Here is a 15,723-nt window from a genome sequence, read left to right as displayed (position 1 = left end):
CCCATCGCCCTGGAACTTGACCACTGAATATTTAAAAAAACCTTGAATTTTACCCACTTCAGGATGAAATAACACCGTTTACTTATTTAATCTAGATTTTGGGTTTGTGTCATGTTTGTAAGCGCAATGTTTTGTCCTCCCAGTGCAGTAAAGGGTGACAATGAGAGATACACAGATTTATTTTCTAAAAGGATTCAGCCTGCCCAGCAGCCATTTACCTGGAAATGCCATTGCTTTAAGGCAGAGCTTCCTGACATGGTTTGTACAGGGACTGCCATCGCAAAAAGACATGGCATTGCACCATGTCATGATCAGCAGTGGCGGCAGCAGCTCCTGGCTGTGTGCAAGGCTGCACATGCACTGAACATGTGATTCTAGCCCTAGTATTTCTCCACGTCCTCTGCTGGCCTTTGTACACAAGGTGGAGGAGGAAGAGGTATTTGGTCATTGCCTGGCTCCTCTGGGATTGTTTTGAGACTGCTCCCCCCACATGCACCTTACCTGCAGGATGTCTGCTTTAGGATTGAAACCACACATGGATTTTTTAATGCTTCCCATACGGAGACTTCAAAGAAAGGCCAGTGAAAGCATCACTGCACACTTAACATCTGCTTTTTTGCACGAGGAAAAAGAAAGATACAGAAATGTTAAGGCCGACATCCTCAAAAGCGTTAGTGCCTAAGTCTCACTGAAATCGATCTAAGCCATGAGTCTAGTAAGCTATGGACATCTGTGCTCAGGTGACTTAAATGGAAAGTCTGACCCAGTCATTCTGAGCTCCATCTCCCTTCATGGGGCCGTACCTGTCCCTCCAGCACATAGCGCCTGTCGCTCATGCAAACATAGTGTATAGAAATGCATGACGTACTTGTTCGAACTTTTAGCAGAGTGAAACCTTTAATGTTCAGAAATGTTTCTGTTTCTTAGAGGGAACCACTAGATGATTGCCAATGAAAGAGTCTCATAAGGTTTTGAAAAGCAGACTTTATTTAATAGGCACATCATTGCTTTAATAGCACTGGGCTGCACAGCTTACTGCACCATTTGTAAATGGCTTTGTTTGATTACATTGCATTTCCTCAGTGTTGGTAGGATTCAAGTAAAAAAGTTACTGCTTTTACTTCTCTATCATTTCTCAAGATGGAAAAAAACAGTAAAACAACTAGCGCACAGGAGCATAATAAAGACAGAACTGCCTCTGACCCAGTAGAAGTCAAGACAAACTGTAATTTGAGCACTGAACAGTTAAAGCTGCAAGACAACCACACTACGTTTGCTTGGATGGGATTTTCCATTGTGCAGGATAGAGATGAATGTTGCCCGCTAATACAACAAGGGACTGGCTTTCTTATACTGAGAAACAAAGACTGTCCAACACAGACAAGAATGAGGGTTTCAAAACAGCTCACATGAAATTAGTTTTCTTATTATTTCTAGTTATAAAAGTTGTACTTCCTCAGCTGTAAAAGTTAAAGGCTTAAAAGAAAAGTACTGCTTATAGAACTCTAAACCTGCAATTTAATCAGCTTTTCACCTTCCCCCCCTATATTACAGTTCTTCGTGATAAGAGAAAACTGTCTTTAAGAGACAAAACCATAGCATTCTGGATTATTTTTGTAATTAAGTAGTTTACTTGGTTGATACATTTCTTCCCTGAAAAACTGCATTTTAAAGTTTTATTAAATTCCACCAATAAAAGCATACAAAATCAGAAATCATTAGAGGAAAATAATATTGCTCTACGAAAGAAAAAAGCATGACTTCTAACATAGTTTTATGAACATTGTAAAAGAAGCACATATGGCATTGAAATATTTTGAAAATGGAGAAGTATTTTGTGAGTTTCAGTGTTCTTAGATTTTACACTCTATTTTCTGAATGGATAATTTTTTATATCTTGCAATTTTTTGAATATATGCTAGCATTGTATAGGACAGACAACCTAAAACCAACAATGCAGAGATCTAGCGTGCTGCACACTTCAATATGCACTAGTTACTTTAGTTACTAGCACTTTACACTGACGGTACCTACTGTATTTGTAAAACTCATTTTTAAATCAGCTTGTCAAAGCTTTTGAGAAGCAATCTGGGCAATGAGGTGGGTATTTTTAGTGTCTACCATGAATACAGCCAATTACAGAATCAGAGGTCACTCTCTCCGTACAGTGCTGACGAAAAAGAGGTGTAATCCAGAGCCCCCGGAACAGACCCTGGGCCCGTGTATGGAGGCATTCTCTTGATGCAGTACTCAGCCTGCTCAGGAGGCAGCTCTCGACGTAACTCATCGGCCAGGATATAAGGCTGGGAGGGCGGAAAGGATTAAGAAATTCAGTATGTATTCTTCAAAGACAACAAAATATATTTATTTTCTGTAGCTGTGGCTAATAAACTCAGATACTCTGCCTATTCTCCTATGACAAAACATTTTCCTCAGTAAATTCCATCCCTAATGATGAGTTGAAGGAGACAATTCTACCAACAAATTGATTAGGTCGAAGCCCAGTCTCAGAATATGTGACTGTGTATGTTAGCTACTGAGCACTGTGCAGCCATGGGTAGACTGTCAGTGATACAGCTCACCTATGGAAAGCGAGTCAGTGTCTCTACAGTGCACTACTGCCCCTTCTGCAGTGACAGGACAGACACATCTTCAGTTAGATCCTGTTAGTTTCAAGGTCCTGATACATTTGTAATGGAACATGCATTATTGCTTTTAATGGTTTGCATTTATGATATGAAGTATACCGGCTGTTAACAGACTTGATATTATTTAAAATAGCAATGTAATGAAAACCTTTTTTTCTTGAGACCTGGGCTTTCATCTTCCACATGAATTCCCATTAAGAACATGTCAGGAATTCAAAATGTGCTCCACAGTAAATGAGATCACAAAATCAATACAAACAGCCAGAATGAGAAAAATCAATAGAGCGAGCTTGGGCAAATAGACCTGTACTGCTGTGATCTCTCCTTTCTCCATAGCACAGGATTGGTTTCCTGGCAGCACTGTTTATGGCCTTGACTCCTCCAGAAGTTCTTGGGTTACCATTATCCTCCTTATCATCTTTATACAGCACTCACTCGCCAGTGGATCTGGCTATGAGGAGGAAAGGATGCCAAATTGAGGAGCTTCCTCCATGTACCCAGTAACAAGAGGAGGCCTCCTCCTCTTGCTCGTTCTATGATAGGGATACACCACATGGCATTGCCCTGTTGAATGAGCTGTCAGGTCACAACCCAGCTCGCAATTAAGTGTAGACTTGTGCAACTGCCCAGGCCATGTTCCAGAGGGCCACACTCTGCACTGAAACATCCAGACAACAGCATGAAAGGCAGAATGACTTCCCCTCTAATCAAGGCTGTTGTGTGGAAATAATTTGATGTACAATTTATCCATTATACAGATAAACTGTCTAAGTCTTGTGTAAGATGTCTAATTTTATGTTGGCTCTTTGTGATATGAGGGTAAACAGACCAAGCCTTGAATTCTGCACCCATTTCAGCTAAGAATTGTGGTTCCAAACAAGAAGAAAAGGCAAGTACTTTCTCTGAAGTCTTACAAACTGAAAACAAAGCTTCACTGTTACTAAAGGGCTTGTATAAGACTTTCAGCAAAGAAGGGTTAAACAGGAGAGCTACTGAACCCTTACACCCAGCAGCACGATGACTGACCTTATCCGAAGCCAAGATTCTGAAGGAAGCTATCACTTGCTCAGCCGTGTCTGTGTCTGCCGTTTCTCTGGTCATGAAGTCGATGAAGGACTGGAAAGTGACGGTTCCTTGCCCATTGGGGTCAACCAGAGACATGATTCGGGCAAACTCAGCTTCACCCTTTCACAGAATCCAAAACACAAAAAATGGTCACCGTAATGTCAATCGCCAACAGCCTGTGTCTCTCATGAACCAGCAGGACCAGTGTTTAAAAGTCTTTAAAGCATCTTCCCGACTTCAGAACATAAATGTCAGAGTCAATGACATCTGGGATCTTAAATGCCCACCCCTCTTTTGTAAAAAGGACTCGGTGCTTTTGAAAAATGTATACAGTATGTATCTTTCAATTGACTTTCTGCAACTTCCTCCCACTTCCACCCTCCCTCAATGCCTGTTTTACTTGTTTTAACTTAATGTTTCATTAGCCACCCCATCCTAAAACCATTGTAATTTAGATACCACACAGGCAGGTGAAACAACAACCCAAGAAGCAGTGTACTTGCAGACCTACTGAACTAAAAAGGGAAATAAATCTGAAAGTTTCATGCCAAATATAGGACAGTTCGACTAAGACTAATCCTTTTTTCCACTAAAAAGGGTGAATTTTGGGGGACAGTTTTTTAGAATAAATAAGTGAAGTGAAGCAAATGCAACCCCCAAGGCTAGTTTATGAGACTTAAACAGCATCAAACTCATTCTTCCGCATGCAGATAAAAAAGGAGAAAGAAAAAACAAATCATTTGATAACTGTTAATTTCAACTTTTAAAATTTCCTTAATTCAAAGAGCAATGCAGCAGACCATAGAATATGGCTTTCAAATGTTCAGTTTTAACTTTTAAACCATTTGAAAATAGAGAAAAAGCAAAGAAAAAATAAACTAGTATCTCTAGTGCAAATTATATTATTAGTATTCTCTCAATTTAAATAAGCTTTAGTGTTGCTATGGTTAATGTTATAAGCTATAAGCAGAATCATTTGCCATTGTTTCTTAAAATTCATACCAAATCATAACCCATTGAAATTAAGCAAGCTCTGAAATCATCGTGGTCCATCAATCCATTCTTCCTCTATTGACCAAAACAATGCAAGGAATATGGAATTGAAGGTTGAAGAATCCAAGGTGATTTCCAGGGAGATGACGAGTTTTGACCATATTGGATCCAGTGTATGAACAGTATTCATTGATATTGCCCAAGCAGGTAACCAGAATCATCATCAGTTTTAAAGGAGGAAGAAGTAACTAACATATTACACACACAAAACAGACATTTTCACCATGAAAAGTAAAATCAGGGGAGTGATAAGGGAGAGGAGGAGGTGAAAGAGACAAGAATACAGAGAACACAAACAGAGAAGACAAAGAGAAGGGCAAGGAGAAAACCTTGTTACTGAATGAGTCAAACTCAGGAGATGCACAAGCTCCCTCCCTGATATGAAGTGTCTTTGAAAGCTTCTGCATGGGTTGCTGTAGTGACTTAAAGTATAGTTTAAAATAGTCTGAAAATAGTGTATCACTGAGTATTTCAAATACTCCAAGGCTAAGGCAGGTACACTGTGAGGGCTGTCTGCTGACACATGGGAAAAAAGTACAGGGATTTTCCTTCTGACTGCAGGCTGTCAAGACCTGGACTACAGCAGAGAGATGCGCATACTGGCTTCAAGGATGAGAGTTGCAAGTCTTAGAAGGAGGTCAGTTGAAGACTTTGTTTAAAAGGCGGTTGCTCATTTTCCAGGCAATAATGTATCCATGGCATTCCTTGCTCAGAGCTGAGTAAACATTAAATGGCATGATAGTAAAAAGGTAAATAAACTTTTCCTCTGTGTTGTGATATAATGTAGGGGTTTGGAGAGCATTGTGTCATCCTAAATCAGTAGAGAGCTTGTGTTGCGTCTGAGGAAATGAAAATTAGCAAAAGTCAGAGTGCAAGAAGTATAGGGGCTCCCCATAGTTATCTAGTAGAGTCCAAATAAAACTTCTCAAACCAAGTAAAAGAAACAACCTGAACAATCTTTGAAAAACGCATAGAAAAATGTGGTTCCAAGGGATGCTGACAGTCCATCTAATCCAGTTGCCTTCCCAGTGGCAGGATATTTTCAAAGCATTATGACCAATACCTGAGAGTTTAAACCCACAGTCTCTTTGGCTATTATTATATTGGTCTATCTGAAAACAGAACGATATCAGTTTCCTCTACCTGCCGGTCATTTCCAACCTGTCCTAGACTGATGAGGCAGGCTTTAAATTCATCAGAGTGTAGATTGTCAGATTCATCCTAGCATCCCATCATACGTCATGCATTTCGGAAGGTAAAAGGAAAGAAAAAAATCACAGATCAGTTTAGTTGGTTAGTAAAGAACATTCTACTCTTGTATTAAGAACCATATTTTTACAGAACTTCATGGAAATGTAATGTCAACATATTGGAACGAGTTACCTAAAAATGTACAACTTTTGCAGTTTCATGCTTTAGGTTTTTGTAGTGGAAAAGGGTGCTTACCTCAACTACAGAGTTAAAACTGTGCTTCCTCTCTAGGTGCTCTTTTTAACACTTTTGCTGATAAGGCATTTTTTATTCTACTGACCTGCCATTTGCTTCCTTCATTTTCTATTGTCATACAGTGTATGTGAGATGTAGTAAAAAGATCACTGAGTCTAGGCAAAAAGTTTTTCCCCTCTGAATTACTGTTACTTCACTCTTGATCTGATAACATTACTTAACAACTGAATACGCATACCTCAAAAGAGAGCACAAGCACGAAACAATCTATTTCTTGTCTAGATCCAAAATAAATTTATAACTGACATCACTTGGTTTCAGTTATCTGTCTTCTTTAGTAATCTATACAGTAAGGTTTTGCTTTGAAAACTGATTTTTAAAAAGCCCCAATGAATTCTAGATTAAATGGCTTCTAGTAACACCATATCAAACTGGATCATTGTTTTGAACCAATATTATTTTCCATTTTGCAGGTCAAGAGATTCATGGTAAGTTCTTAACAATAGACTGGCTCAGCCTTTTCTTCCTGTTCATACAAAATGTGTCCTATCAGAGGTGTCCTTCAGATTGAGTCAACATGCATACAATTAAAGATATGTTCCAAAATGAAAAATTATTACCCATATTGATTTTACAGACTGACACTTTGGAGAAGATCCAAGGTTGTCTGTCTGCTACATATTTGCCTGCTGGATTAATAATTTATTTTTTAAATTTTCTATATAGTTATGCATAACTAAAATTACAGGAATTTTAACGAATGCACCGGGTTTATTTAATATACTAATAGGATGAAGCGGTGGTTTGTTAAGTTCATCACACCATGCATTTTTGACATTTCATGCTGTTATTATGTTAACTCCCTCTGCATCAGCCTCTACCAGCTCCATAGAGGGAAGATGAAAAATAACAGTGAGAAGTCTATGATGAGAGATAAAGCAAAGCTGCAAATCTGGAGCAGCATTTAGTTAAAAGCCATAATCACATTGAAGTTTTTTCCTTTAACATCTCTATTTTATAGGGTAATTCCTGCTATAAGGCAATAACAAATATTCATTTTATTATTCTGGAAATGTTAATCTAAGTCTGGCTTGAAACTCTCCAAAACCACCCTGGAGACAGCATATGGCAGGTCACACCAGGAGTAAAGTCAGCTCATTTTACCGTCTTTCTAAAGCCAAAGATATTACTGTGTGACTGCAAACAAAATGATATAAAATGGCGCCTAAGAGGCAAATCCTGTCCTTCCTCCTCTATCTGGTGTTGGTAGAGGGTTATTAGCTATGTGACCACACCAGGGGCTGAGTGGTCAGTATGTGCATGAGCTCACTAACCACCACACCCGGCAGCGGCAGTCGTGCAACAGGTAGCAAAGGGCAGATGGGAGAGAGACCAGAGCATCTACCAAGAAACCATTTTCTTTAGGAGACAAGCGCAATGGTTGTGCTGGAGCTCATCACCATCATCTGGTTAAGTGGGACTTCCCACTGAGGGTCCAAGCAGTTGTACTATGTGCTGTAACGGTTCTTACATTCTCGTAGTGATTTTTTTTAAATTTGCATCATATATGGCCTAAAAAGGCATCTTTGCAGCATATCAGAGTTCCATGAGACACAATGGTATTTTGCAATTAATGCATGGATCAAGCCCAAGCAAGGGTTTGCTCATTGGGAAATGGTTCTTTGTATTTATTTGTGGTGTTTGCAGACCAACATTAAGCACTGAAATTAGGTTTTTAAAGCATATAAATAACTTTGCCTTGTTCATCTCTTCCTTTCCATGTTTCATTATTAGTCCCCAGAAACATTTTCCTTTTCCCTTGTGATTTATATGTGGCCTTATAAAATAAATGAGGTTCTCGGTCAAAGCAATACATTCTCAAAGATGTCCTTGAGTTTCCTGAATGCCAATTGACCTGCACAAGCCTGATCATGTGCTTTCTTTAATAGGGAGCTGTTGTTTTTCTGTTAGTAAAATATAGGATGGCATGATGCTATTGCTCTGCATGCAGAGCTCCTACTTAAAATCTGTAGTTTGCACAAAAATTGATAGCAGGACATGTTAACAGCCATTAAGATATTACATGCAGAGCAGCTGCAGATCTTTTATCACATACTTCACAATCTTATTTAGAATTTACTAAATATACTGAATCTGAAAAAGGAATCCTTGCATAAAAAGACTTCAAAACCAGTGACTGACAACATATCTGTGTTGGTGTCCCAATTTGTCTGCGTGCCATAGTTGAGCTATGCACCATTTCGAACACTTCTAAACTGCTTTTGTGATTCAGACATCGTGTCCCACTTTCTCTTTTTTTTTTTTCCTTCCCTCTATGCCCTCACATTAAGGAAGGAAATATACCAGCACTGCTAAAGATTTATACTTATACCTACAACTAGACTGTGCCTTCAGGCACAGCCTCCAGCAAGGAGTAGTGGGTAAGCAGCAACATCCTCAGGAATAACCTCTGGGGTACCAGTGTGCGTACATGGCCAGCTAGGGCCCTCTTGCCCCAAGGGAGATGCAGCATCTTCACCACATGCCTTGTCACGCTTGCTGTGCTAGCACATCTCTGCTGGTGGATGCACTGAAAGAAACACAACTCTTCCTGCCCTTGTAATTGTTTGCATTGTGCCCACTTACTCAGTGCAGTTTGAGAATCAGGGGCATGTGGCCCCTGAAAAAAACCCCTATAAAATACCTAATAGCTTTCTTTCAAATATTCAGGATGTAGAAGCCATTTAAAACAATTCACCCAATTATTTAGCTCTTTTTCAAAGGACTAACAGCTGCAGAATGAAGTCCTATAATGGATTATAAACGGTAAGTTTTTTATCTTTTCATATGTTCTTCCTGGGGAAGAAGATAGGGGCTCCTTCCTCAGTTATAACCAAATGAAGTTGTTTCTAGAAGCACTCTACAAAAAGTTGTTAGGTTTGTTTGTACCAAAATACATTATTTAAAATGGGGAAGGGAGCTACTCTGCATATTAGTACTTTGCAGACATCCTCAACACACACAAAGGGTCAAATATTAAGAGAGGTCTTAAATTGGAGAAATGCCACAGAAGTCAGAGCTATAGCATGCATAAATTATTCTGTTGTACTTAGGTATTTAAAGCCTACTCATCAGTATTAACTTTTCCAGATCTTTTCTGGCTATTCATCATTGTGAACTGCAATCCATTCTTTCAGTAAATTTTTTAAGTGTGTCAGGCATTCAGAAATGTTGCTAAGTGCAACAAAATTATTATATATACTGCTAATTCCCTCTCACGTGGAGAACCCAGTATTTTTTCTGTTGGTGGTGATGTTCAGATGATCCAGTTTCATCTTAATTTCTATTTAAAGTAATCAAGACCATAAAAGAATCCATTACTGCCCTCTCTATCTAAATTCCAAGTTTAGAATCTTCATTATCTTGTGTACCCTGAAGTAAATCTGGAGCACCCTGGGTTTCCTTTATTCACCAACACGAAATATTCGAGTGTGCAAGGCCATACAAGGTATATAAAAATGAAAAACAAACCTGTCTCTCTCAGACATGTTTGTTCAATGTCTCTTTCTAGCCTGTGTAGATTGAGTCACATCTGTCCATTAAATTACAGTGTAATTTAATCAGTAAAAGCTTTTCTTTTATCAGTGTTTCTATTATCTGTCCCCTGCAGAAAGCCTGGCTTGATGGCTGACTTGTATTAGATCTTACCTTCTTCCTTTCTTTAACTTTCATTATGCTACTCAGGACATAATTGCTGCACTGTGTTAGTACAAAATTACTCCTAGGCTGATTTCCCATGTCTGATGTGAAGAGGAGGAGTATACTATAGGGGGCATACACAAAATGGTCCTTTGAGACCTCTTTTTTAAGGCCTTTGGATTACAGAATCACAAAATACCTGCCTGGACACATTCCTGTGCAATCTACTCTAGGTCAACCTGCTTTAGCAGGTGGGTTGGACTAGATGAACTCCAGAGGTCCCTTCCAACCCCAACCATTCTGTGATGATCCTTCCAGACCTATTTTTTAAGGCTTTTGGATTACATCTGTCATGGTGGAAAGTACGGTCTGCAGCTGAACTTGCAGTCCAGGCCTAGGTTGTTGAGGCCATAGAAACTGTCATCATCTATCTCCTTCCACTTCTGACCCAGACACTCAGGCTTCCTGCAAGGGAAGCAAGAACAGAAGGGACACTGCCTGAAGCAAGGAGAAGCCCGGGATAGGAGCTGGGAAGCACTTCTGTGTTGCACATTATTGTCACAGCCCATCTCCAACGGGCCTGCAGCAATGTGACACAAGCTTTCTCTTCCAGGCCATATAGCCTTTTCTAAGGCCTTGCTCTATTGTAGCCTTCGGTATCTCGAAGTGTCACTATATCTGTAAAGCCTAAAGATCCATAACAGTAGGGCTGGTTGGTGTAGGAGTTAGCTTTGCCCTTCAACACCTTCTGAGGCACCAAGAGATGCCCATAGTATCTCCTCAGCCACTGAACCAGCCTTGCTGAGAGTGTAGCAGAGAACTCATCTATGAACTACACACGTACAGGGATGCTAGAAATCACCATCTAGTGTCAGATATACTAGGATACAGTCACCTTGCTTCCTCATCTTTAGGGAGCTGTCAAATCTTTGTGCAAAGTCTCTGGTTCCCCTTAACAGGGTCTCTCAAATACTGGTGTGTAATTTATCCAGGCCTGGTACTCTGTCTGCTTTTAATAGCTCTAATTGCTCAGTTATCTGCTCCAGTGCATTGGGAAAGCCATTTAGTATGCTACATCCTTCCCCTGCAGGAAATTTATCTCTGCTTCTGTGATGTTATCTTCTGCTTCCTTAGAAAATACAAAAAGGAATTATGCTGCACTAGAATCACATTAAGATTTTTCATAAAATCTGTTCCTGGTTCCTGTGTAGCTAACCTTTCCTAAGCTTGTGTTTTTCTTCAAAAAGCAGAGGTTTGGCAATTCTGCTTTTCTTTCTAAACAATTAGGGATATTCTAAAGAATATTTAGCAAACTATGACTGTCAGCATCCAATACACATTAAGTATAAGTCCAGGTATGAATAACCATTTTGTGTAGAGTTGGACAAACAAGAGGTCAGTGAGAAGAAAGTGGCATTTTGCTACAGCCTGAAATGATTTGAAGGAGTCAACTCATGTGGTAACAGAATATAAGTCAGGGTTTAAGCACAGCCTGCTAACTACAGGAATCTGTACTGGGAAAAAGACAACAGCCTGGTGCTACATTACAGTAATCTTTTTTCAGTATTTGAAACGTGAATTTGGTTTTGAAGGTGGGTTCATGTCAGCACAGAGCCAGCAGAGCTAAGTCATGTACAGATGGTTTTCCAACTGGGAATGTCAGATGCCCGTCTGCATGCATTTTGCTATCGTGTCTATTAATAGCTCCCTTTTTAACCTTCTATCCACATAACTCACAGAAGAAGTGAGTTAAGTTTCTTCACAATAGTGTGTTCGTTCCTACTTTTTTATTCATCCATGATTAGATAACTGGAAAAACCCAGCGTCTTATTTCCCACATAGAGCCAGAAAATGAAAAGATTTTCCTGGACAGCTATCAGTGCCCCAGCTATATTCCCTACAAGTCTATTTCTAGGGAAACAAGTTGTGATTCAAAGAAAAAAAAAAAACCAAACCAACACTGTAATCCAGATTACAGCTAAATTGGAAGCCACTGGCAAGTGCACAGAACATGCTGCACTGCCTCAAAATAAAGGGCACATTGTTTTCCAAAACACAGATTTATCCAGTTCTCTCTGTTATTTGAACAAAGACTCAATTGTATTAGCAGAATTATAACTTTGCATTATGTTTAAAGAATACAAATTAATCTTTATCCTATCTGTACAATACCATTTCATAAGGCTATAAATTCTTTGTTAACTGTTGGTTGGTCTTTTTTTTCCTATTTAAAAAGAGCTCATTGCTACTGCATTTGCAGTTTTTTAAAAGGTTTACATTTGGAATAGAAAGAAACTTGCTTTTTGTGAACAATAAATATCGGTAGTTGAGAAAAAGCAGGAGTACTGTACCCTGTCAAAATGATTGAAGGATGCTCTGAAGTCATTCATTTGTTCCTGGGTGATACCCTTGGCATCTCTTGTGAGGATCTGAGTCTCAACCTCATTGATAGTTCGAGCAATCGTGGTAAGTAGGAGCTCCCATCCAACACGGATGTGCTATGAGAGAGAAAATACTGATTTATTAAAGAATCAAATATCTTTTTGTAAGAGTGTAAAAAGTACAACAAGGAAAAAATCACTTCTAAATAGTTATGTGATACCTTTTCCATTCCACTAACTCTGTATTGCTACCAAGTACCCTTAAAAATAAAAACCGCCTTCAGAAAAATACGGAACTGGTTTCTAAATGGGTGCTTCTTCATTAAATTAAAAATAAGTTAAATAAAACAAGTCCTGTGAGATTATCAGGAAGTCTGTCAAATTCCATCTTATGTTGCACTGTCTTCAGATCAGGGCAGATAATTCTATGGCAGAATAAACTAACAAGTACAAAAGGGAGTAAATGGCTACCTCCATAGTATAGTTGGTGTGCTTGTTGTCAAACACCAGGGCTTCTTGTATAAGCTGGTGATCTCCTTCCAGTTTGTCAATGTTATGTTTATAATTAATGATATTGTGCTCATATTGCTTCAGCTGATTCATCTGGTCCTCCAAAGGCCCTGTCATTTCAATAGAGCTGCGGGCAATTTCCTGTCAAAAGAAACAAAAACACACACCCCGCCCCACAAAATTTAATCTTCAGATTTGCTAATTCGACCAATATTCACATAAATATGTAATATTTTCATATTAAAAAGCAATAGTAAAGAAACCTTCCTACAGTGGAGAGGATAAATTTCACTGTAGAAAACATATTTTGAAAGAAATATGGCACATTTATTTCTGGAATCAGTATTGAAATCCTAGTGATTCTGGTATCTTTCCTTTACTGAAAATAGAAGCTAAATAGTGAATGTTTAGTGATTGATTTTTCAAAGCTACATCTCCTGCTCACACTTCCACAGTTTTAAAAATCATCTTCACAGGTGCTAAATTCTTCAAGATCAAACAGCTGGTGAACTATCATGGAAGTTCCTGTTGTTCTGTATATAAAGCACAGATAAAAAATTATAAAACGCTTTGTTCATCAGCTTCTGCATGAGGTTCTGACACTCACTTCCATCTTGGTCTGGATCCATGGCCCAATGACATTGGCCTGAGCAGCAAACTGGCGACGCAGGCGCTCGTTGGCATGCTGACGGGCGAGTTCCTCCTGCAAGGATTGATCCCTCTGAGGCACCAGCTGCTTCACCTGTTACAGAGGGAAGGCACTAAGTGTGAGTAGGAACAATTGAATAGTATAAAGACAAATGGAACAAATAAGTCTACAGTTACTAATTTTTATTACTGATCTGAAGGCTGGTATCAGAAGGAAAAGCCAGAAATATGATCACTATTTTATTTACTGATTCCTTGGTAACATAAGAAATTGCTAACGTGGTCTTGGGCAGCCTGACCAGAGAGACTGACGTGGAGACATAAGAAATTCTCACCTCTGACTGGATTCAAGTTCAAGACAATTATTTAACTTGAACTCTTTTTAGAGCAGTTACTTTGATTCTCTTTCGAAACACAGGTGATTTTTCAATCTCTGAGTAATTGTTCTAAGAACAATCAGTGCAAAACATTTTATTTGACCACATCCATAACAATAGGATGAGACACATTGAGCCCATCATGTATATCTGAAGGTCTCTAATACATTACAAATGCTTTTTATGGCTTGCCCTTCTGGATTGCCCTGGGAGATTGTGAATTTAGGCCTTATTGCTTGGTTTTTGTAACCTATTGAAGGCGTGTTCTTGTCCATGTAAGTTTATGTATTTGGTAAATTCATACATTCTACACAATCATTTACCTTTAGCATATTATCTGGCTTGGTTCCTAGTGAAATAAAGTTTTTGTGATTGCTCTAGGAGCCTCTCTTCAGTCTCTTCCCAGTAATTTTTTAAGGTAATTGCCAGTTTCAGTCTAATTGGACAGAACATTAACAGTCTCAAAGATGCTATTTTTTTTACAACATCTGTGAAAAGCAGCAGCTGCGTAGAAGACACACGTGAACTAGTGTTTATACTGAGAGAAAAAATACAATAATTTTCTGTTCTTTTGACAGCACCCCCTGGCCTGTCCACTGGCCAGCCACCAGCTCTGCACTAACCCCAACACATGCTTCTCCTGCTCTGCCAAAAAGGACATAGGTAATACTGAAAGATGGGATGAAGCGATGTTGTGAAGCAAGCCTAGCAAACATAAGGGAGAGCATAAGATACTGTAGAATGTTCATTCTGGCATCTGATGATCTAAACTACCGATTTATTGTAAAGTTCTCTGAATATTCTCAGTATTCTTAAGCTAGAATACTATGTTACAGTGTCTTTTGTGTATTTAGCATACATTACCTTTTCCCACTTGCTACGAATCTCTTCCACAGTAACAGTGCTGTAAGGATTGGTTGCGCTTATTCTCATGCTGTAACTCTGAATAACTTTTTCAACTTCATTCTGGATTGACAGTATGGCCTGTCTTTCACCATCTGCCTCTGGCAAAGTAGCTTTAAATTGATCATGTGCAGAGATTAAGCTCTAAAATCGGAAACAGAGAGGGAAAACATGAAAACTTTAATGTTCCTTCCAACATCTAGAAGATCTGCTGTAAATAAGCACAGCTCCTCTCTCAGCCACCCAAACACCCTGTCTACATGTATCTGTAGATACAGGAAATAATACATGTAGATACGTTCATGAAACAGCTCCCATTGACTTTATCACAACCATTGTGTCTTCCATGATCTCTGGCATATACTTTCATACCAATGAAGACCATATTTATAACAGAGCAGACATTGCCTATCACAAAGAAAATGTCAAGACAGAATATGGGTGTTCTACTCTCCAAGAAGGAAAAGCTTCCATTCTTGTCTTCCCTGTGACTGTAACCCAAAAAATAGACAAGTTACCTGAATTTCCTCTATGCTATGAACAATAAACATGTCCTGTAGGTCTTCCATAGCACCTTCCATCCAGTTGTTGAAAGGAGCGGCTCTTTTGGCAAACTCCAGGTGAAGCTGATCAATTGTTTCAAGCAATTTCTCCGTCCTCTGTGCAGGTTGGGAAAGGTACATTACTTTGTTACTAGGGTAAGACCTAACTCCACGCACATGCTCACCCATGCACAAAGTTATGCTTCATGTTTTCAAAAGCAATTGTTGACTGATTTCACCCCTTGCTTATCCTTAGGATTTTCACTCAAGGCAATACGACTAACTGCAGTAAAGATACTCTTGAATCGAACATTTTAAAAGGGGTGTCTGCCTTCGAAGGATAACAGGTGAAATGACTTTTTCACCGCTGATATTTCAAGTATTTTTGTTATTCTATACACAAATAAATTAAAATCTACTAATCTTGCTTTAGTAATTTCTTCTAAGTATG

At 39.0% G+C, this 15,723-nt stretch overlaps 1 protein-coding gene across 1 annotated transcript in view; it reads right to left on the bottom strand.

Annotated features, from left to right (window-relative positions):
• Nucleotides 1–964: 964 nt before the first annotated feature.
• ACTN2 (actinin alpha 2) overlaps nt 965–15,723 on the bottom strand; it is a 69,467-nt gene continuing 54,708 nt past the window's right edge. Inside the window, exons 14-21 of the mRNA XM_065630438.1 lie at nt 15,249–15,389; nt 14,692–14,874; nt 13,410–13,544; nt 12,764–12,943; nt 12,263–12,409; nt 4,716–4,781; nt 3,675–3,833; nt 965–2,303 (exon numbers count right to left, since the gene is read on the bottom strand). Coding sequence (XP_065486510.1) covers nt 2,145–2,303; nt 3,675–3,833; nt 4,716–4,781; nt 12,263–12,409; nt 12,764–12,943; nt 13,410–13,544; nt 14,692–14,874; nt 15,249–15,389 — 1,170 coding nt within the window. The 3' untranslated portion in view covers nt 965–2,144. The remainder of the gene's footprint in view (nt 2,304–3,674; nt 3,834–4,715; nt 4,782–12,262; nt 12,410–12,763; nt 12,944–13,409; nt 13,545–14,691; nt 14,875–15,248; nt 15,390–15,723) is intronic.

This window comes from Caloenas nicobarica, chromosome 3, assembly GCF_036013445.1.
Source record: "Caloenas nicobarica isolate bCalNic1 chromosome 3, bCalNic1.hap1, whole genome shotgun sequence".
In the NCBI taxonomy this organism is placed as follows: domain Eukaryota; kingdom Metazoa; phylum Chordata; class Aves; order Columbiformes; family Columbidae; genus Caloenas; species Caloenas nicobarica.
This window is presented reverse-complemented; position numbering and strand designations above follow the sequence as displayed.